This window comes from Leptonotus elevatus, chromosome 13, assembly GCF_054856555.1.
Source record: "Leptonotus elevatus isolate MCC_2025b chromosome 13, RoL_Lele_1.0, whole genome shotgun sequence".
Classification (NCBI taxonomy): domain Eukaryota; kingdom Metazoa; phylum Chordata; class Actinopteri; order Syngnathiformes; family Syngnathidae; genus Leptonotus; species Leptonotus elevatus.
In genome coordinates this window covers 22413316-22436329 of record NC_141251.1, presented here as the reverse complement: position 1 = coordinate 22436329, position 23014 = coordinate 22413316, and the positions used below count along the sequence as shown (strand labels likewise).

At 40.0% G+C, this 23014-nt stretch overlaps 1 protein-coding gene across 2 annotated transcripts in view; it reads left to right on the top strand.

Annotated features, from left to right (window-relative positions):
* abch1 (ATP-binding cassette, sub-family H, member 1) overlaps positions 1–20517 on the top strand; it is a 28453-nt gene extending 7936 nt beyond the window's left edge. For both annotated transcript variants that reach the window (XM_086092415.1, XM_086092416.1), the window contains exons 4-21: positions 2222–2381; positions 2456–2610; positions 4691–4798; positions 5264–5357; positions 10475–10549; positions 10700–10880; positions 11903–11999; positions 12065–12233; positions 12427–12527; positions 13733–13803; positions 13893–13942; positions 15135–15191; positions 15277–15347; positions 15645–15733; positions 16644–16747; positions 17158–17317; positions 17764–17868; positions 19248–20517. In XM_086092415.1, coding sequence (XP_085948541.1) covers positions 2222–2381; positions 2456–2610; positions 4691–4798; positions 5264–5357; positions 10475–10549; positions 10700–10880; positions 11903–11999; positions 12065–12233; positions 12427–12527; positions 13733–13803; positions 13893–13942; positions 15135–15191; positions 15277–15347; positions 15645–15733; positions 16644–16747; positions 17158–17317; positions 17764–17868; positions 19248–19354 — 1954 coding nt within the window. In that variant the 3' untranslated portion in view covers positions 19355–20517. The remainder of the gene's footprint in view (positions 1–2221; positions 2382–2455; positions 2611–4690; positions 4799–5263; positions 5358–10474; positions 10550–10699; positions 10881–11902; positions 12000–12064; positions 12234–12426; positions 12528–13732; positions 13804–13892; positions 13943–15134; positions 15192–15276; positions 15348–15644; positions 15734–16643; positions 16748–17157; positions 17318–17763; positions 17869–19247) is intronic.
* The last annotated feature ends 2497 nt before the right edge of the window (positions 20518–23014 follow it).

Sequence of the window (23014 nt, the reverse complement as noted above, 5' to 3'; positions counted from 1 at the left end):
AGGATATTATTTCGCCGTTATAACTACCGTGACTACTTCTGTAAATACTGGCACGAGGACCCCCCTTAGCTGTTCAACAACGTGCCTGACGTTAAACAACGCACGCAAGGACTGCTTAACTTATGCCCAATGTAAAATACACAAACTCAGCACTGAACTAAAGCTAGCATTAACACAGCATTTATCATCCACTGATGCCATCACACCACAACAAAAAATGTAAGGTATTTTTTATTGTTTAAATACGGTACTGTACTGTAAATGTAAAAAACATAAATAGAAATTAAAATGGGAATTTTCTGTTTTTGGAGCTTGGGAACGGATTAACTGCATTTACATTATTTCCTATGGGAAAAAATGTTTCGGAGGTTGAACAATTCAGACTTTGAACACTTCGCAGGAACGAATTATGTTTAAACTCTGAGGTACCACTGTACATGGATCTCGTCACCCTCTCCTTATTTGTATGTTTCCAATGTGTAAATAAGCTCTCCAAACTTCTTTCTTTTTGTCCTGTCCCATCAATACCCCAAATGATCTACCCTGTTTAGCTCGTCAGTAACATTCCACCACTCTGGCATGTGTGTCATTAGGTGTCCTTAGGTGATCCCCACTTTTGTTTTTCTCTACTGGAAACGTCATTCGGAGGCATTGACATCACTCGTCCAACAAACACCTTGCTGCATTCCTCCGGTGACAGCTGCCATTGGCCTTCGCACAAAAACCTGCCGGTGGAAGCTTTTGTTAAAAAAAGGAGCTTTGTATACAGTAGAGAGAAGTGCAGAAATTCTAAGAAAAATAACATGATGTGGAAGTGTTGTGCTTGGAATGCGCGTCATCTGATCTGCTGTTGCACTTTTTCCATGTGTGACGATTGAAGGAGCTCCTCAGCACAGTTTTAAAGTGACAACGCACCGAAGTGTATACTACTCCCAAGGCTTAAATACTTGTTTGAATCTGAAATGTAAAATATTACATTACCGTGGAAAATTCTGTCGATATTGTAGAACACATTTAATTTAGTCTATGAAAAATTGCCTTAACAATAAAACTTTATTCCAGAAAGAAATATGGTGTTATTTTCAACATAAAATCTGTCTTTATTCCGGGGGGGAAAAATTAGGAGAGCAGTAAAAAAAATAGTAGAAGACGAAGAAGCATTTATTCTTACAGACTAACTGAATTTATTGTGAAAAACAAGACTTCACTCTGGAGAAAAATTATAAATTATTTAACAATACGATTTCATTCTGGAAAACATGTATTAATTTTAGAAATAGTATGACTTTATTCAGTAAAAAAAAAGTGTAGAAAATAAAAGCATGAATGTATTCAAGAAAAACATCTGACTATATTCTAGTAAAACAGTATGACTTTTTTTTGGGGGGGGGGGTATCTGCATTTATTCTACAAAAATGTTAATAGTCCTGAAAAAAATAGTAATTTATTTTGGAAGAAAAATAGCAATTTATTCTTTCAAAATATGACTATTCTAGAAAAACAGCATGACTGTATTGAGGGAAATCTGCATTTATTCTGCAAATATGTTAATATTCTTGAAAAAAAATATTTTTGAAAAAGTGCTACTTTATTGTTAGAAAAATGTCCTTTTATTTGGAAAAATAATAATAATTTACAGTATGCTCCAAAAATAGATCTAAGAGAAAGCTGCAAAATGAAATAACGCTACATCAAAAACATTTCTGAAAATGTGCATTTTGTTCAGATTTATGTTAAAATGTCCACCACGGTTAGTATAAATGGATGGAATCTTTCTCCATTCCCTAAAGTGATATAATGTGTTATATTGTTACTATTGTTCTTTCTATAATGTTGAATTACAAGATAAACTCTTACTATTTAGGATTAAAATCTTACCTTTATTGTACATTTGGTCAAGTAAATGTAAAACATTTGTTTTTCAGTCTTGCCTCAGTGGCAATAAAACAGTTTGTGACTTTCATACTCATCATAGTCGTCATACTTATAAATGTCAGTAGGCATACGAGGATTGTTATTTTATCATGGTTGTCATCATCCGTTTAGCTTACACAGTCACATTCTGTCGACTTTTAAGTGCACTCTCATGGTCTAGTGAACGCCCTTGCATCATATTCTTTCCCTCGTTGAAATCAGACTATTCTGGCGGGGGAAAAACGACTCCAGATGTTACATGGACATTTTTGGATATTTGATTTTCCTTGTTTTTCCATCCTGGCAGCTACGGCCTCCTGGGTCCCAGCGGCTGCGGAAAGACCACCATGCTTAAATGCATCGTGGGAACTCTAAACATCTCCCACGGTTACATCAGCGTGCTGGGGAAGCCGCCGGCGTTCCCCGGCCACGGTGTGCCGGGCAGGATGGTGGGATACATGCCCCAAGTAAGGCCGGGATGCCTTTTTATACCTGCTTTATTTCTACGAATGCATTGTGAGCCACATGTCATGTCATGTAGGAGTTGGCCTTGTATAACGAGTTCACCATCAACAACACGCTCACCTTCTTCGGACGAATCCACGGGCTGACTTTGAGTGAAACCCAGGCCCGCATTAACTTCCTCATTGAATTCTTGGATCTGCCACAGAAGGACCGGCTGGTCCGTAATCTCAGGTCGGAAGTTTTCAGAAAAATAACAGTCTACACTACTGTACCTTATAAAACCATACAGTATTAACATAATTTAATAGGTTGTAAAGAATAATGAGTTTGTGCATCATGATAATTAAATGGCTAATTTGTAGCCAATTCTGTTGTGTGTGCTATGGTCACCAGTGGGCAGTATGTTGATGCATACATACGAATATAAAAGAAGAAGTCACAAGTGCTCACTAAACCCCATTGGTGTTCAAATATCCATTGCTCAAAGGTTAACCACACTGGAATATTGACGCTAGCTACAATAACCACAGTGTATTCAATTATGTGTTAATTAGTCTTAAGCTAGCAGACTTTCGGAAGGCTAAGTTAAGTTGTTGGGTTAAACACACAACGGGTAATTCTCTTTGTTTTATGTTTAGTTTTACAGTAAACTTCAACTTGAAGTGGCAATAAACAGCTTGAAATTGGCCTAGTTTTAGAAGAGTTTTTCACTATCTGCGAGACTGCTGCTTGTGTGAAGTTTGCTCCACAATCTAGCACTCCTATTTCAAATTGTTGCTCGCAAGTCAAAGCAAAAAATCAGCCGAGGTACCGCTGTACACTACAGGAGGTGAGTAAAAGGTGTATATGAAGGTCTGTGATATACTACAGTATATATACTGACCTAATGGCCCCTATAGTTCTGATAGCTTACATAAGAGCTTTGTGTTCTCCAAAGAGGCCCCTGAAAGCAGCTTCATTAGTGGACCATGTCATATTCATGTCTCATGTGACGTTACAGCCACAGTCATATTTCAACGTTCGCACTATGTAAAATGTAATTTAGGATACTTGATTCAATTAAAAAGAAAACAAAGTTTCAAGATGCAAAGTGATAATTTATTCTGGGGAAAAGTAGGACTTTATTCTTGAAATATATGACTTGTGTTTAAAAAAAAAAAAAAATAGAGATTATTATTATTATTATTATTATTATTATTATTCTTGTTGTTGTTGTTGTTAAAAAAAATACATGAATATTTGAAAGATACAACTTTCTATTCCCCAAAATTTTATTTTATTCCTTAATTTTTTTGTTTCTTGAGTTCTGAAATTGAAATACACCTTTATTTAAAAAAAATAAAAAATAAAAAAATAGAAAATTATTTTATTCTTGAGAAATATAAACGTTATTCTGGTAAAATACTGCTTTATTCTTATTTTTTAAAGTGTCTTTTCTCAATGACTGTTTTCTAAGAAAAGTATGACTTTCTTTTTTTTTTAAAGGATTTCTTTTTGAAAAAGTGTATTTTATTGAAAACATTATTTTTTCCCTAAAAAAAACATTTTGGAAAAATGTGCATTAATTCTCAAACAGTACAGCCTGTACAACAAATATTTATCAACACAAAATCATACTAGGGAAAAATATATACTGTATTTATGAAAATAAATTTACTTTATCATTGGAAATAATCTACCCCCCCCACCCCGCCCCCCAAAAAACATTAGATTTTAATCTTGATTTTTTTGGGGGGTTTGCAGTTATACAAAACATATAAATACATTCATTCATTCAAATAATTTTATTTTATTGATATATTTATTATTCCAAAAATATGGCTTTATTCTTAAATAAATATTATACAAATATATATTATGTAAATATATAAATATATCTTATAAAAAAAAATCATTTATTCTGGAAAAGAATACACTTAATGTACTCTGTATGACTTTATTTTGAAAAATAAGAACCCACATTCCTTCTGGAAGATATCTGACTTCATCTTTCAAAATAAATTGCTTTATTCTAATAGTCTTATTCCCTGATTATTGAAGGATTTCAATCCAGAAATAAATATGTTCTTCATTGAAAGAATTCCAGAAAAATATATATATATTCTTGAAAATTTTGACTTTTTCTAGATACAAAACTAAATATTTTATTTGTGAAAAATTACACACATTAAATGTTGAAGAAATACAACTTTATTTTTCAAAAAATAAAAAATACATCTTTTGTTTATTAATCTATTTTGTAAGACTATTTAAGAAGAAAAAAATGAAAAAAGTTGACCTGCTATCGCATGTGTCTGTATTTGTGTTGCAGTGGCGGCCAGAAGCGAAGGGTCTCTCTGGCAGCGGCGCTGCTCCAGAATCCCAAGCTGCTCATCCTTGATGAACCCACAGTGGGCGTGGACCCGGTCCTCAGGACCAAGTATGTACAAATGACTTTGTCTGTATCCTCTTCTCTACATTCTAAGTGCCACTCATACTCATCTGTCTGCAATTCTTATACGAGCTCCTTGTGTAAGTGGATGCCTGCAGGAGAAATTAGAGCTGTGTGTGAGTACAGTATTACTAGTTCCTTGTTGGTTCTGTGCCCTAAAGAAAAAGAAACCTGAAACCTGACATGTTCTCTAGCTAGAAGCCATTCACTGTGAGGAAGAGCCATTAATAATTTATTTGAGCTTGTATTGTATCTGTTTATCCAGCTATCTGTCCATCTGTTTTTCTGTCTGACTGTCTTTCTGTCTGTCTTTAGTGGATGGTGCAGTGTAATTGTATTTTTTTTTTCATTTTAATTCAATAGTTATGTGATAGATGGATGGATAGGTAGAGTCCGGTAATTTTCATTTAGCCAGTAGGTTGACTCACTTCTGTTGTTCTTCCCCTTTTCCAGGATTTGGCAGCATTTAGTTGACATCGTCAAGCCGGGCAAAGTGTCGGTCATCATCACCACGCACTACATCGAGGAGGCCAGACAAGCTAACGTGGTGAGGAAATAAGGGTCTCATTTACCTAAAATAAAGAGTTAATTCACCATTGAAAATAGTGCCATGTTGATACGCCATCACAATTGGAGGTTATTTGTAAGTAGCTGCAAGTTGTAATGCTAACTAGCTTAGCATGAGACCTCCAGATCCATTCATCCATCATCTACCGCTTATCCGGGGTCAGGTCGCGGGGGCAACAGCTTTAGCAGGGAAGCCCAGACTTCCCTCTCCCCAGCCACTTCAGCCAGCTCCTCCAACGGGATCCCAAGGCATTCCCAGGCCAGCCGAGAGACATAGTCTCTCCAGCATGTCCTGGGTCGTCCCCGGGCCTCCCGCCGGTGGGACATGCCCGGAACACCTCTCCAGGGAGGCGTCCAGGAGGCATCCGAACCAGATGCCCGAGCCACCTCAACTGGTTCCTCTCACCGCGGAGGAGTAGCGGCTCGACACTGAGTCCCACCCGGATGATAGAGCTTCTCACCCTATCTCTAAGGGAGAGGAGGAAACTCATTTCGGCCGCTTGTATCCGGGATCTTAATCTTTCGGTCACGACCCACAGCTCGTGACAATAGGTCAGAGTAGAAACGTAGATCGACCGGTAAATCGAGAGCTTTGCCTTTTGGCTCAGCTCCTTCTTTACCACAACGGACCGATACAGAGTCCACATCACTGCAGACGCTGCACCGATCCGCCTGTCGATCTCCCGCTCCAACCTACCCTCACTCGTGAACAAGACCCCAAGATACTTGAACTCCTCCACTTGGGGCAGGATCTCATCCCCGACCCGGAGAGGGCACTATACCCTTTTCTGACTGAGGACCATGGTCTCGGATTTAGAGGTGCTGATTTTCATCCAGACCGCTTCACACTCGGCCGCGAACCGCTCCAGTGAGAGTTGGAGATCACGGCTTGAAGAAGCCAACAGCACCACATCATCTGCAAAAAGCAGAGATGCAATGTTGAGGCCACCAAACCGGACCCCCTCAACGCCTCGGCTGTGCCTAGAAATTCTGTCCATAAGTTATGAACAGAATCGGTGACAAAGGGCAACCTTGGCGGAGTCCAACCCTCACTGAAAACGAATTTGACTTACTGCCAGCAATGCGGACCAAACTCTGACATTGGTCGTACAGGGACCGAACAGCCTGAAACACTCCCCACAGGACTCCCCGGGGGACACGGTCAAACACCTTCTCCAAGTCCACAAAGCACATGTGGACTGGTTGGGCGAACTCCCATGCACCCTCGAGGACCCTGCCGAGGGTGTAGAGCTGGTCCACTGTTCCACGGCCAGGACGAAAACCACACTGCTCCTCCTGAATCCGAGATTCGACTTCCAGACGGACCCTCCTCTCCAGCACCCCTGAATAGACCTTACCAGGGAGGCTGAGGAGTGTGATCCCTCGATAGTTGGAACACCTCTCCGGTCCCTCTTCCTAAAAAGGACCACCACCCCTGCACTGACCCCGGTCTCCCAATCCAGAGGCACTGTCCCCGATGTCCACGCGATGTTGTAGAGGCGTGTCAAGCACGAAAGCCCCGCAGCATCCAGAGCCCTTAGGAATTCCGGGCGGATCTCATCCACCCCCGAGGCCCTGCCACAGAGGAGCTTTCCAACCACCTCAGTAACTTTGACCCTAGAGATAGGGGAGCCCACCTCAGAGTCCCCAGACCCTGCTTCCGCAAAGGAAGACGTGTCAGTGGAATTGAGGAGGTTTTCAAAGTATTCTCCCCACCGAATCACGACATCCCGAGTCGAGGTCAGCAGCACCCCATCTTCTCTATACAGTGTATAGTGTATAGTATACACAGTGCTAATGGTGCACTGCTTGCCCCTCCTGAGACGCCGGATGGTGGACCAGAATTTCTTCGAAGCCGTCCGGAAGTCGTTTTCCATGGCCTCACCGAACTCCTCCCATGATCCGAGTTTTTTTTCTCAGCGACCGCCGAAGCTGCATTCCGCTTGGCCAGCCGATACTTGTCAGCAGCCTCCGGAGTCCCACAGGCCAAAAAGGCCCAATAGGACTCCTTCTTCAGCTTGACATCCACCAGCGGGTTTGAGGATTGCCGCCAAGACAGGCACCAGCCACCTTACGGCCACAGCTCTGATCGGCCGCCTCAACAATTTAAGCGCAGAACATGGTCCACTCTGACTCAATGTCCCCGCCTCCCCCGGGATAAGGGAGAAGTTCTGCCGGAGGTGGGTGTTGAAACTCTTTCTGACAGGGGATTCTGCCAGACGTTCCCAGCAGACCCTCACAATACGTTTGGGTCTTCCCGGTTGGACCAGCATCTTACCCCGCCACCGGAGCCAACACACCACCAGGTGGTGATCAGTTGACAGCTTCGCCCCTCTCTTAGTATCCAACACATGCGGCAGCAAATCCGATGACATGACTACAAAGTCGATCATCGAACTGCGGTCTAAGGTGTCCTGGTGCCAAGTGCACATATGGACACCCTTGTGTTTGAACATGGTGTTTGTTATGGTCAGTCCGTGGCCAGCACAGAAGTCCAATAACAAAACACCGCTCGGGTTCCGATAGGGGGGGCCGTTCCTCCCAATCACGCCCCTCCAGGTCTCACTATCATTACCCACGTGAGCGTTGAAGTCCCCCAGCAGAACGAGGGAGTCCCCAGGTGGAGCGCTCTCCAGCACACCCTCCAAGGACGCCAGAAAGGGTGGGTACTCTGAGCTGCTGTTCGGTGCATAAGCACAAACAACAGTCAGGACCCGTCCCCCTACCCGAAGGCGGAGGGAGGCTACCCTCTCGTTCACCGGGGGAAACCCCAACGTACAGGCCCCTAGCCGGTGGCCAATGAGTATGCCCACACCTGCTCTGCGCCTCTCACCATGGGCAACTCCAGAGTGGAAGAGAGTCCAGCCCCTCTCGAGAGGATTGGTAGCAAAACCAAAGCTGTGTGTGGAGGCGAGTCCAACTATATCTAGTCGGAATTTCTCACCCTCGCACACCAGCTCGGGCTCCTTCCCTGCCAGAGAGGTGACATTCCATGTCCCCAAAGCTAGCTTCAGTAGCCGGGGATCGGACCGCCAAGGCCCCCGCCTTTGGCTGCCACCCACTTCACTGTGCACCCGACCCCTTTGGCCCCTGCCACTGGTGGTGAGCCCATGGGAAGTGGGACCCACGTTGCCTTTTCGGGCTGTACCCGGCCCCATGGGTATAGGCCCGGCCACCAGACGCTCGCCTTTGAGCCCCACCTCTAGACCTGGCTCTAGAGGGGGGCCCTGGTGACCCGCGTCCGGGCAAGGCAAACCAAGATCCAAAATTTAAATTCATCATAGGGGTCTTTGAGCCATGCTTTGCCTGGTCCCTCACCTAGGACCTGTTTGCCATGGGTGACCCTACCAGGGGCATGAAGCCCCAGACAACATAGCTCCTAGGCTCATTGGGACACGCAAACCCCTCCACCACGATAAGGTGATGACTCACGGAGGAGAGACCTCCAGATTTCCTGAAAAATTCCTTTGTGGACTAGTTAAAAGCTGAATGATTTGCAGTCATAAATTTACTCTGTCGATGACTCTTGGTAATGCGCAATGTTAAGCTTTCTGTATGAACTCCATAGCAGAGTCAGTGCATGTCTGTGTTTGGTTCACTCGGTTCAGAAAGATTAAGTTAGAAGTACCACACAAAACTACTTAACGATTGTTTCGGCTTGTTGGAGGTTTACAAATTTTTTTTGAACGTGTATAAAAAGCACACATAACGGAACGGGTGGAGAAAAGTGTCAGGTGTGATGTGTGATAGAAGAGTTTCAACTAAAATGAAAGGAAAGGTTTATAAAACTGTGGTGAGACCAGCAATGTTGTTTGGTCTGGAGACAGTGCCACTGAGGAAAAGACAGGAGGCAGAGCTGGAGGTGGCAGAGGTGAAGATGCTGAGGTTCTCTTTGGGAGTGACCGGGATGGATAGAATCAGGAATGAGTACATAAGAGGGACAGCATATTTAGAGGCTTTGGAGATAAAGTCAGAGAGGCCAGACTGAGATAGATTGGACATGTCCAGAGGAGAGATAGTGAGTATATTGGCAGAAGGATGCTGAGTTTCCAAATGTCAGGCAGGAGGTCTAGAGTAAGACCAAAGAGGAGGTTTATGAATGTAGTTAAAGAGGACATGAAGGTAGTTGGTGTGAGAGCAGAGGATGCAGAGGACAGGGTAAGATGGAGGGAACTGATTCGCTGTGGGGACCTCTGAAGGGAAAAGCCAAAAGGAAAAGAAGAAGAATATGAAAATCGCACATAACCAGTAATAATTCACAGTCAAAAGAACAGTTCACAAAAATTCAATGACAGGAAAAATTCTACAAAAACTTTTTTTTTGGGGGGGGGGGGGGGGGGGTTTAAAGGGATCACAGATGATCATGATCATCAAGGAGCATGATAACCGCCACCAAGCACAATACGAGTAAACAGGATGACCAGACATAAATACCCTCTGGTTTTACTCAAATCTATTACTGGAGCATGCCAAGGTTTTAATATTTCAAAGTGGAGATTACCACGTGTTAAAAACAAACACACAAAATCATGCTTGTTGCCCTACCGCATCAAGAAAAAAAACAAAAGAACAATACAATGTGACTCATTGCAAACAAAGAGGCATGAGTTCTCTGGTCAAAACAGTCAGGCGGCTGGAATTCATTTTGTGACTTAACACAAGCATGAGTGTCAAGTAGTTGCCAAGCGAAAAGAGGTCACAACATGCATACATACATTGCTTTTCACTTGATTGACTTTGGTTGCCTAGCAACTGCCAATGCTGTTTATTAGCCTTCAGTGTACTGAATATTAAAGTTAAATGTCATAAAGTAATTAGAATTTTGTCAATTTTATGTGAAAAAAATATATATTAAAAAAACAGACCTCCACCAAAGCTTAGACTGTCACATACAAATGTGGTGTAAACTCTAGGCTACAGTTGGATGTGTAAAAAAACATTGACGCTAGTTTCATTAGCCCATCTATAGCATTTTGGATTCTGTGCTAGCGTTAAGCTAGTGGACTTTCCTAAGGCAAAGTTACAAGGTTTGGCACTGTATAAGCAGTATAATTATAAGCAAAAAGAAATGTTTAATAGGTTTTTTTTTTCGTACAGGTGGGTCTGATGAGGAATGGCTGCTTGCTGGCTGAAGGAACTCCAGAAGTAGTCATGAAGATGCAAAGCTCCACTGTGAGTTATAATTCGGCGCCCAAGGGTGATTAGGTGGCCAATCGGGGAGTCTTATGATTGTTACTACAAGTAACATTTAACAATTAAATACAATGGCTTACAATAATGTTAAAACTTGTGTTCTGATCCGTTGTGTGCCCCCTACTGTAGACTCTGGAGCATGCCTTCCTGCAACTGTGTGAGACCTCAGACCAGACGTGTGTGAAGCGGGGCTCTGGTTCCCAAGACGACGTGTTGGAGAATAGCCAATCATTTGAGAGCGGGCGGGATGAGAGCCGACCTATTCTTGCCAACGTGCCCAAAACCACCGAGGAAGTCGTCAGCCATACAGGTGTGGATTCATCAGTATTGTTGTCATTGGTGTAAAATGAAGTAAAGTTTTTGTACGTTCTACTACTGATATTTTTGCACACTAGTAGAAGTTTGGTTACTATTAGGACAATTACTGAGTGCTAAGTGGCTATTGTGTGAATGTATGTTATGACTTAGTAAAACTGTATGATTTGACAGCCAGTCAGGTGACAGCCATCTTTCCTGTCAAAAGAGCCATTTTAGGCCAGATAAATAACCAAAAATGTGTCTGGAGTCGCAAAATATTTGAAGATTGTGATGATGGAAACAGTGTGTTGGTGTTAGTCTAATGTACTGAGGGCCCAACAGCTAATTAGAGCTGCACCACAACACAAAAATAAGAGAGCAGCCCCTACGAATACGTAGACATTCATTTTCTTCTACCCCTTTTTGGATTTTTTTCCCCTCGTAATTTTTCATACTTTGTTTTTTGTACATTACTCTTCTCTACCTTTCTGTCAATCTTTCGAAATTTTGTGGACATTTTATGGTAATTTTCTGCCCCTTTTCTTCCTTTTTTTTTGACATTTTATGGCATTTTTTTTTTTTACTATTAATTTTCTGACTTTTTTATTTTTATTTTGTGGACATTTTATGGTAATTTTCAGGATTTCATCTTTTGGTTTTGGACATTTTATGGTTACTTTTTGAACGTTTTCTTTTCTTCCTTTCATATTCAATCCTCTGATTTTTTTGGGGCAATTTCATGGACATTTTATGGTAATTTTCTGCTTTTCCTCTTTATGGTCACTTTTTAGACATTTTTAGGTATTTAAAAAAAATAAAAATTTTCATCTACATTTTGTCTCTCTTTGTCTCAAAAATATTTATTCATTTTTTGAAATCTAAATCAGTTAATTTCAAGAATATTGTATATAGAAAATATCATTAAAGTTAGTATTTTTTTTTAGAGATCCACAGGGAGCCACAGGAGTGGGACTAAAGAGCCACAGGTTGCAGACCCCTAACCTAAGTAATAGCTTGATTTGCTTAATTTCACAGTGGACTGGAAGGTGCGAGTCAGACACGTGATTCCCAAGTGGAGGAACATAGTCGCCCTCACCATCAAAACCCTGCTGCGGATGAAGAGGATGCCAGGGTTTGTTGGCCGCCACAGGAAGTCAGAACATTTGTTGACATTTCTGACAGTGGCATCCTTTGCAGCTCTTTATGTTTCCAGTTTCTGCTGCCCGTCATCCAGATGTCGCTCATCTGCTTGTGCGTCGGAGGCGACCCGAAAGGGATCCAAGTGGCCGTGGTCAACAACGAGACCTCCCCAATGGCTTTCAGCCACTCATTGCTCTCTTTTTTGGACAGCAACAGTGTGGAACAGGTAGTAAGTCCCGCCGAACAGTTACTATTATCAAGAGTTTTGTATGGTTTGTTGCATTGATTTAATTGTATCGGCACTCGCGACTTCTTTGACACCACTTAATACTTTTGTGAAAACTGCCACTTGGCACAATAGAAATCCCCCAAAAAGAAAGGGAACCTATCAAATTGTGCACTGTTTTGTGATTCAACAGGTCAACTTGTCGCATGCGGAGGCTTTCAAAGGGATCTATGACGGGAAATACTGGGGCGTCATCGGCTTTGGCAGAAACTTCAGCAGTTACCTTATAAATAGGTACACACACCATTCAGACTCTTTATTTACACACGCTGTCATTGTCAGTGTCAGGTTGGATTTATTATTATTATATTAAATGATGAAACTAGTCATCATTTGAAGAAGATAAATAATATATGCCTCTGAGTATTGTTGATTGCTCTTGTCTCCATGTGTTGCTTTTGCTTGTGCTAAAAATAACTTATTTAGAGGTTTATAATTACTGCAACATCAATGCTAGTTTGATAAGCTTATCAAGGTGTTTTGCATTGTGCGTTAGCATTAAGCTAGCTGACTTTTGTAACTTTTGTTCCTTGTAAGTCGAGATATCACTGTATAATGAGATCTTTGAGTACACAAGTTTCCCTTGGTAACAAAAAAAAGCAGCATTTAGTTTGTTGCTTGACTCAGCGTCTGTTGTGTACCTGCGATGCTCTCGATCCCGTGCGTCATGAGAACATCACAGCAGAGAACGCCGCCACCGTCGGAATACCAACGTGTCACACTTTTCAGCATTCTTGCTGCAGGACCGACTCACAAGGTCATTGCATGTAACAGGGCTAGGCGACGACAGCATTGTCACTCACATATCATGTGGAAGCTGTAAGTAGCTCAAAAACACTCAGCTACTTCCTTGGGGGAAAAAAAGATTCCAGGAGGTGATTGAGAACTTGGAACATATAATAATAATGCCCAACAGAAGCTAGGCCAAGTGAGAACACAAGGAAGAAACTACAATTGTTAACAAGAGATATTTATCTTCATGTTGGGACTCTTTAGCTTTTATTCATTATTATTTAATAATAATATAAACTATATGTTTATTACTGTTGTTTACTCTAGTGCATTTGACTGAGAAATATTTCCAATATGGCCTTCTCAGTTTCAAATAGCATTCAACAAAACAACCAAAACAAAACATTCAGCCTTATGCTATAAAGCAAAAAAAAAAAAAAAAAAATCATGAAAAGCCTACTGGAACATTTAAAACGTATTTGCAGCACAGCCACATCCCAGTTCTAAGAGGGTGTGCATACTTGTGCAACCACTATGTCCAGTTAATAGTGGAAAATGTTCTGAAAGGGTTTAACTTGGCTTCACTTTTTGTTTTTAACTGGCATCTAAACAGTGGTGTGTAGACTTTTTATATCCTCCGTACATACATATTTGAATGTAAACATCTACACTGTGAATAATCAGTGACAACAGCGGTGCTGTTGCAGGATGATAATGAAGAATATGTCCTTGGAGATGATGGATGGAGGTTCAGTGCACGTCTGGCTGGACCAGACCAGTAAGTACAGTAGATCGTGATCGCTCCATATTTTATTTCGCTGCCATTTGTGACCATGACGCTACCTTCATGACGTTTTGTTTTTCCAGACAGACAAATTGCCATGATGCTGCAGCAAAAATTGTTTGTGGCTTTTCAGGTGAGGATACTTTTTACTTGTTCAAAAGAAGTCCAAGTTAAAAATCGTTCTTCATAAATCCTCATTTGACAGCTAATAACAAATACATGCCGACAGTCCCCAGTCACTTTATTAGTATAGTTTTTCAACTGGGCAAATTTGATAAATATCCCAGTTTTTTTTTTAAAGTTTTGTGCAGATTTTTATATTTATTTAATTTTTAGTGTTGAAGAAAAAACTGTAAAATTGATGAGCATAATAACTACTTTCAAATCATTTTACAATTGTGTCTTTAAATATAATCAAGGCAAGAAAGCATGAGAAAACTCACAGTAGCAGCCACCATGAGGCTGCTGTTGAGAGCTTCAAGAAGCTCAAGTGCAAGTCATTTGTTTGCGAGTGTCAGAGTACCTACTTGCTCTGCTGCTCTGCGTAATTTTATGTTCAGTTGTATGTGTAGGGCATCCAGGTCAGAAAATGACATTATCAATGTTTTAGTCAATCCTGTGTGCAGTTCTGGTCGGTTTTATTCTATTATTATTATAATTACTAATTTATTTATTTTTATTATTATTATTTTTGCGCCCCCTTTTCCCCCTCTTTTATTCTCTGTTATTGTTCTTTTGTTCTGTGATATGGACCCCCCTGGGTCTGGAATAAAGTTGTAAAGTAAAATAAACCATTTAAAAATATACAATGTAATAACTACTTAAATTTTCATTAAAATTACTTTATTAAATACAGATTATATATATATTATTGAAAACCGATTTAAATTGGAAAATCATTTTTGATTTAACCGAACCAATTGAATTTGTAATCATTACATTTTAAAATGTACTTTACTTGAATCATGTTGCACCTCATGTATCGAGATATGTATCGAATCTGGATTTATTGTAGATGCACAACCCTAATATATATGTATATTTATTTTACTGCAGTTTTGATATTTGACTTTATCCCATTGAGTTTTATGAGGCCATCTCTACTCCTTAAATTAGCCTAAAATGAATAACCTACACTTTTTACAGACTTTTTTTGTCACTAGTAACAAAAAGGCCTAATTTTGACCCAACAATTATATTACCTTAATCACATCCTATACTGTATTGATTTTCCATTTTTAATTATTATTCATTAGATGGCGTTGCCTTTCCCCTCATTTAATAGTTAGTTTGATTGTTGTTGATTTATTGTGTTTCCTGTACAGTCTTTTGTGGATAGCAAGCTGGGCAGCATGGCCTACATGTATGCCTTGCCCATAAAGGTAAACAAGACAATACTCTATAGTGTAATACAACAGTGGTACTACTACAACATATTTTCAAACACTAATTTCCACTCTTGCGTAGTTTGAAGAAGCCATTTATGGCAGCCAGGACACAGACTTTACAACATTTGTGATGCCAGGCGCTGTTCTCAGGTCAGTTGGATTTCACAAGCCTTTTTCATTAGTTTCAATAACCCGTAGAAGGTCTTATTAGACTTTATTACTTGGATTTGTTTTTTGGCCGTATTTATTGCAAAAGTGTAAGTACATTTGATGTTATTGATACATGTAAATACCTGATGTTACCTCTTTGAAATGATAAAGTAAAACAAAGAATGGATAGTTTCATTGTCATTTACATAAACAAAGGTTAAATGTTTGATTAAAAGGAAGCGAGGTGGACACAAATGGACAGCATAAAGTTCAACTTGTTTTGTTGTCCTTGTCCAGCATTGCCTTCTACTTGGCCTTGGGCCTAACCGCCCTCTCCTTTGTCCTGGAGAGGAAAGAGGGTCTTCTGGACCGATGCTGGGTTGCAGGTGACAACTTCCACACTGATCATACAGTACTAGTGAAACATGATAAATAATAATTAAAGCCAACTATTAGGATGTATTGTATAGTTGCACAGTATATGGAAAGTATAGTGCTTATGAGCAAGGCCAGCCCTAGGTGATTTGGGCCCCTAGGCGAAAGTGTAGATTGTAGTCGCAGTTACACAGTGTACTTCACCTCCTATTAGTCACGCAATGCCAACCGGACATTTTCATGAATTTATAAAACCCCCGGACGCCCCAACAGGACGTAAGAAAATGGTCTGACCTCCCAGAGGTGGACACATTTGGTCACCCTACCATATACTATAAATGAATTGCCTTAAATCAGGGGCACAAGCTCTGTATAAGCCTGGTAACAGTCCTGTTGATTGGAATCAGCTGCGTTGCAGCAGGGAAACCTTTATTATTGTTGTTGTATGTTATTTGTTATTTAACAATACGTTTAATAGTATTTGAAGGAACAGACACCAAAACAAAAAAATAATTAAAGCCATCTATTGCAGTTTATGTTTTTTTTCTCTTATGATAAAGTATTAGTACACAAGCTCCAAATTTCAATATCACAGCAGAAATATAACCCAATCGAAAGCCATCAGGTGCATTGTTGTTGTCAGTATAACAATTAGTATTGTTTTTATCTTGCAATACAGTATCCAATCAGAAGAGTGAAATACCGATATGATTGTCAGTCAACACTATTTTAATCAATAGTATTTGAAGGGAAAAAACATTAAAGCAAAAATTTATAGCCATTCATTGCAGGTGTTACACAATGATGTGTAGTATAATTTTCTCTTATGAAATAGTAGTGAGTGTCAAATGCTGAGGTAACAGCAATTTTTGGTAAACATGATTTCATTTTATAATGATATTTTCTGTGTGTATTTATCAGGCGTAAGCTCGCTAGAGACGATGCTGGCTCACCTTTTCTCTCAGCTGCTCGTCATTAGCGTCCAGATCATCCTCATGCTGCTCTTCGTCCTCCTCGTTTTCAAGGTTCCCGAATGCAACACACGCCTCATTTCAAATCTATTAGGGATGCCTGAAAACACTTTTTTCAGACCAATACCACTTCAAGTATTCACTGTTTGAGTACTCAGTCATATCGAGTACCGATACCTGTTGTACTTTTGATATATAAAATTAATTGAACACAATGGCAAAACATAGTGAACAAAACCTTTCTTTCTGATGCGGCTTATGATTCACTAATGCGTCAAACTGCTATAGTATAGCGCTGACTACTGCAGAGGACGACTTACTCAATGTTAGATTATCTTTGCCTCAAGTATTAGTAGCTGGTTATCGGCAGCCTCCAGGAGTAAACAATACCTAAAAATAAGGCCCCCTAACCTAAACTAATTTTGACAAAATATGTTTTTATTTTTGGAAAACTTTGTGTGCAGATGCCCAACGAAGGCTCATTGATTCTGATCGTGCTACTGATCGTGCTGCAGGGCATCGCAGGCATCTCCTTCGGCCTGGTCATTTCTGCCGCGATCGATGACGAGCAGAACGCCAACCAGGCCGCACTCGGAATCTTCTACCCCAATCTCATTTTGAGTGGTAACTTTGAGTGCAGTAACTTCATCCTAAAAAAAGTCTATGCTTGTAAAAAAGATAAGCCTACATTATTATTATTATAATTGAAAAAAATATAGCCTTTTTCCCCCAAAAAATTGCTCTTTATTCTTGAGAATGGATACTTAAAACATAAAAATAAAACTTGTACAAATTGAATCCATGTATTTAAAACAATGTGTGCAGTATTACATTAAATTTTATTTGTATGCTTTCATTGTAACACATTACACAAATAATTTATGTAGGTATGTTTGTCTGTTTCTCTTTTTTCTATCTATAGCTTTATTTATTTTTCCACTGTGTGTGTCTTTGTTTCCATGTGTTGCTGAAGGGTGTCAAGTGGCCCATTCGTGTAGAAGCGTAACGTGTTACAAGAGACAATCATTGCAATGTTATGTTTTACGTTATACAACATGTTGTCATGTCAGGTATCATCTGGCCTGTGGAGTGTATCCCTTACCCGCTACGCTACTTCAGTTTGGCTTTGCCCCAGACCTATGCCTCCGAAGCACTGCGATGCATCATGTACAGAGGTATACACACATGTTGTTCACGTGTGCCATTGAGTCCACGAATGGAGCACTGAGGCGACCTAAGCAGCCCAAAGTGGTTGAATATTATGATGACTATACATGTGGGATATATGCTTGTGTTCATGCCGTATTTTATTCAAGGGCACTTTATGATGAAGATGTGATTTTATTCAGTGATAATTTCGTCATATTTTTCGTTCCCCCAATTTTTTTCAGGCGAATATTAAACGACAATTAAAATAGACGATGACGATAACTAAAATTGACTGGCAATTTCATCAATGACTAAAATGGAAATGAAAACGACGCAGTGACGAAAATTAACAAAATCGAATTAAAAGATGGAATGAAAAGTGGGTGGGAGAAAAGAACCACTGAGAAACTGTTCACTGCACTTTATTTAATGTTCAAATGTTTGCATTCATTGTCCAGCTGTAAGATTAATCTCAAGCAATTATGCGCGTAAAAAAAAAGGTGAAAACTACGTTTTAAGATGGCATAATATTGTCAGTTCAACATGTTTCATTGAAACAATGTTTAATAAAGACACTGTTGTGTTAAATTTGTCTTGCGTGTTAAAGCAACACTAAGGAACTTTCAGACTTTTTGAAAGACTTCTTGAAAAAATGACTTGATTTTAACAAGACTTTATTCTTGTTTTTAAAAAATGATTTGTTTTGGAGTGAAAATGACTTTATTCTTGACTATTTTTCTTTAAAATAAAATTGAATTTTTTTTCTCAAAATTTGACTTGTAAAAAGCACATTTATTTGGGGAAAAAAATTCAACTTTGTTCTAGAAAAGATACATTGGTCCTAAAAAAAAAAAAAGAAAACTTTTTGTAAAACAAACAAAAAAAAATTCTTCTTTATGTGACATAACAATAACATTATGAAAAAAATCTCTTGGGGAAAAAAAATATTTTATTCTTTATTTAAAAAAATCTATATTAAAACTTTCAATAAAAAAAAGAAGATTTTTTCATATGGGGATTTTTTTGTTGCTTTTTTTGGAAAAAAATTATGACAATTTTTTTTTTATTAAAAACTGACTACATCCTTGAAAGAAATATGGCACTGTTCATGTAAAAAAAATATAATTTAAAAGAAATAGAGAAATATCTTCGTGCTTGAAAATATATATAACTATTCTTGAATAAATGATTTACAACTTTTTGTTATGAAAATATATAACTATCTTTACAAACAAAAGTCTTATTAAAAAATATGATTTTAGTCCCCCCAAAAATGTAAATGGTAAAAAAAAACTAAAAAAACATGACTATATAAATATTTAAATAGTACTGTTGTAAATACCTTTTCATATTAAGATGCATGAATAAATACTTCTTTTTTTTTATGTCTGCGCACATCCATCAGGTTGGGATCTGACTCACATGATGGTTTGGCGAGGCTTCATTGTCACTCTGGGCTGGAACACGTTCTTCATGGTTGTAGCAACACTCATCTTGAAATTGAAGAAGTGAACACACACACACACACACACACACATACACACACACACACCCCCACACACACACACACACACACACACACAAAAATGCCTGCATGTCTTGCAAGAGAAAAGGACAATGTATGTATGTAGACGCAACCTGTGTTTGCTCTTCATTTAGCATTTACATGAAAGTCCTGCAATGTTGTTCATCCATTCATTTACTTGGATTTGATTTTTGAAAATGTGTGTATCCAAATGTAATAATAAATGTTCCCCCTATGTTCTTTAGCTATTCAAATAATTCAATAATTGGTTTATTCATTTATTGTAAATAACAACACAAAAAAATCACTAAAATGGAATAAATTACATATTGTCGCTGTCAGGCAGAATCCTTGCATGTCCAAAAACACATATTTTTTAGGAAATTAAAAAGAAAATATAATATGCAACATAATATAAATATAATATAAATGCATCTAAAAGTGAAGATGTAATATTTTATTTTCAATGTAAAGAATTTTCTTAAGTTATGTTAATATACTGGAGCCATTTTCCCTAAAATTGGTCCAATTAAATTATGTGAATTAAATTGTTATCGTTTTTTTTATCTCATTAAATAATTGGCTTTTGTAAATTGTGAAATAAAAATATTATCAAAATAAACTGTGTTATATACATTTGCTTCTATATTCTATGAAATAATTGGTTGATTATAAATAATAAATTAACCAATTTAATATAAGACTGAATTGTTATTTTATTAATAAAATTAACTATTTTACATATCTTACTTGTATTTGAATATGTCCACTCATTAATGTTCTACATGCATCTTGTCATTGCTCCCAATAATGGAGCACAGAGGCAGCCTAAGCAGGCCAAAGTGGATGAATATATGCTGACACGTGGGACATAAGCTTGTGTTTATGCAGTATTTTCTTTAAGTGTACTTTATTATGGAAGAAAATGTGACATTGTATTTTGAATTATTTGAATTTTATTTCAAATGACTGTATTGTTATTGATGCTGTCATTCTACTTTGCCGGGACAGAGTGGGCGCCACTTGTGGGCGTGTGGCGTCATCATGTGACATCATCATGTCTTGTACAGTACATGCAAACGTCCATCACACTTGGTATTGTTTGTCTGATGGATGTTTACTTACAATTCAATAAAATCATGAAAGTTAATTAAGTCCATGCTACCCTTTTTAGGAGGCTGGGGGGCATATGTAAGTATTCATTTTATATTATATACATATATTACATTGCATTATATCATATTGTTTGGGGCAGCATCTGGCTTGTCAATTCTGATCAAAAAATATCAAATGCTATCCCAAAAGCTTGGTCTCAGTCGACCAAGTCTGCTTCAAGAGCACGGAAGAGGCGGGACTACTACTCCGACCCCCTGGGACAGCGTGCGAAGAAACTTCCCTCTCTTCTTTGCTCCTCTCCCTTTTCTCTTGCCCCATGAACTTCTCTTGACCATCACGAGAGATGTGGACGCCGAACACGCTGAGAGCGACCACGTGGCTTCCTTCTTTGAGCCCCGGACTTGAGCCACGCCGCGCGCCTCAAAGCACGCATCACGCAAGGACTCGCAACCACACTGCGTGTCCCAAAACACATGTGTCTGTTCCTGCCGAGAGCCGACCCGCCTACCTTCCGCTCTCTGAATCACGCAGCCCCCCGCCGACCCGCTTCCACGACAGCTATTAGGCGCCGAGCCGCTGCACGTCAGCGACCCATTTCTGCTCCAACCATGAAACCAAAATGACCGAGAAACCCCACAGCGCCCAAACCAACTGACTGCGGTCTTTCAACTGCGCAAGCACATCTCCACCAACCGGGACTTGTGCCACCCAAGGACCTGCCGCGGCCTCCACGCCGCACGCGCACCTCTCCACCAACCGGAGACCTGCAGCGGCCTCTCAGTTGTGCGCCCATTACCATCAGCCAGAGACTCCAATGCAGCATTCCAGCTGTGCGTGCGCCGACCGCCCAGATTGCCTCCACTGGAGTCTTCTTTAACTGAGGATCGACGCTCGCTGAGCCCCTCTCTCTCCCGTGCACCTGAACCAATCCGTAAGTGCGCCTTCATTGTAATCTGACCATATACCACTGGCGCAACGCTTTAATGCTAATAAAAAAGGATTGACAGGTTAAAACGCTTCCATCTCTATTCCCCATCGACCTTTTTCATTCCCTTTTTATCTTAGTTCGTTAGGATTACCTCATATTTCACACAAATTACATAAACCACCTAACCACTTTGATTCTATCCTATAACATGCCAATATTAGCAAATAGCCTATACAGATATATACACAGGACTGAGTCTATAATGTTTGTATGCATAAATTAGTTCTGGTTTCCTGGAATGTTTGTGGCGCTCGCTCACAGGCAAAAAGAATAACATTTTTAGACCATCTCTTAAAATTAAAAGCAGATACTTGTCTCCTTCAAGAAACCCACCTACAAAAATCTGAAGAAAAATTACTTATTGATAAGAATTTTAGTCAAGTGTACTCTGCCCCTTATAACAGTAGACAAAGAGGAGTCTGTATACTCATACATAAGAATTTATTCTTTACTGTAAATAATACAGTAACAGACCCAGAGGGCCGATACATTATTATTCAGGTGACTATATTTAATAAAATATATACATTTGGTAACTTATATGCCCCTAATAATGATGATCCGGCCTTTTTCCATGATTTTTTCTCTCAGCTCTTTGATTTAGCAACGAACGCTACTATTATTATTAGAGGAGACTTTAATAGATCGTTCTAATAATACAACATGTATAAGGCGATTACAATCTACTGAAGTAATAGGGAATATATGGATGATTTTGGCCTCGTTGACAGCTGGAGAGCTAAATAAGGAATTTACCTTATTTTCCGCTGTGCCGGCTGGCGAACTCTACCCCTAAACCTTGAATGTGACCCCACCCAGTGTATATACAAGTGTGTGTGTGTGTGTGGTGCATTAAAATTAGGAGCAGGTGAACCGGAGAAGAGGGCAAGGGGCAGCGGCAGGGCCGCAGAGAGAGGGGGAGAGGAGGAGGAAGGGTGACGAGGGAGAAGGGACAGGGAGGCGGAGGACGGGCGGGGAGAGGCGAGGAGGGAGAGGCAGCAAGGGGGAGGAAGGGGGAGGGGAGAGGGAACCACGGGGCACCCCGGCGGCCCACAGGCCCCGAACCGCGTCACCGGGCCCAGAGCGACGGACCGCGCCGGAGCAGCGCCGCCCCGGACACCAGGGAGAGCCCCGCAACGCAGCACCCCCCAAGAGACCCAGGGAACGGCCAAGACGCAGCCGCCACCCAGCAGCCAACAGAGGGGCAGACCCGCCCACGCCCAGCCAGGGGGGGACAGCACCTATAGAATTAACCCACTGGCATGCAGTGAATCCGAATATTAACCCTTAGTGCCCATTGGAGGTGAATCTGCTCGATCCTGTTGGCAGCAACTGGGTTCCTGACTATAAAACCACAACCATTAGTTACAAATTGCAGAAACATCAATGTAAATTATCGCGATGCGGTGACTCTCGCTAACAGGCAGAATTAAGTAACCAGATTTAGGTTAAAAAATTCTATATACGTAGACCATGTTTCTATAAATTTTGATATTTGGTTTTTATTTGAGGCAGATATTTTTTCCATTAAAATGTGATTTAT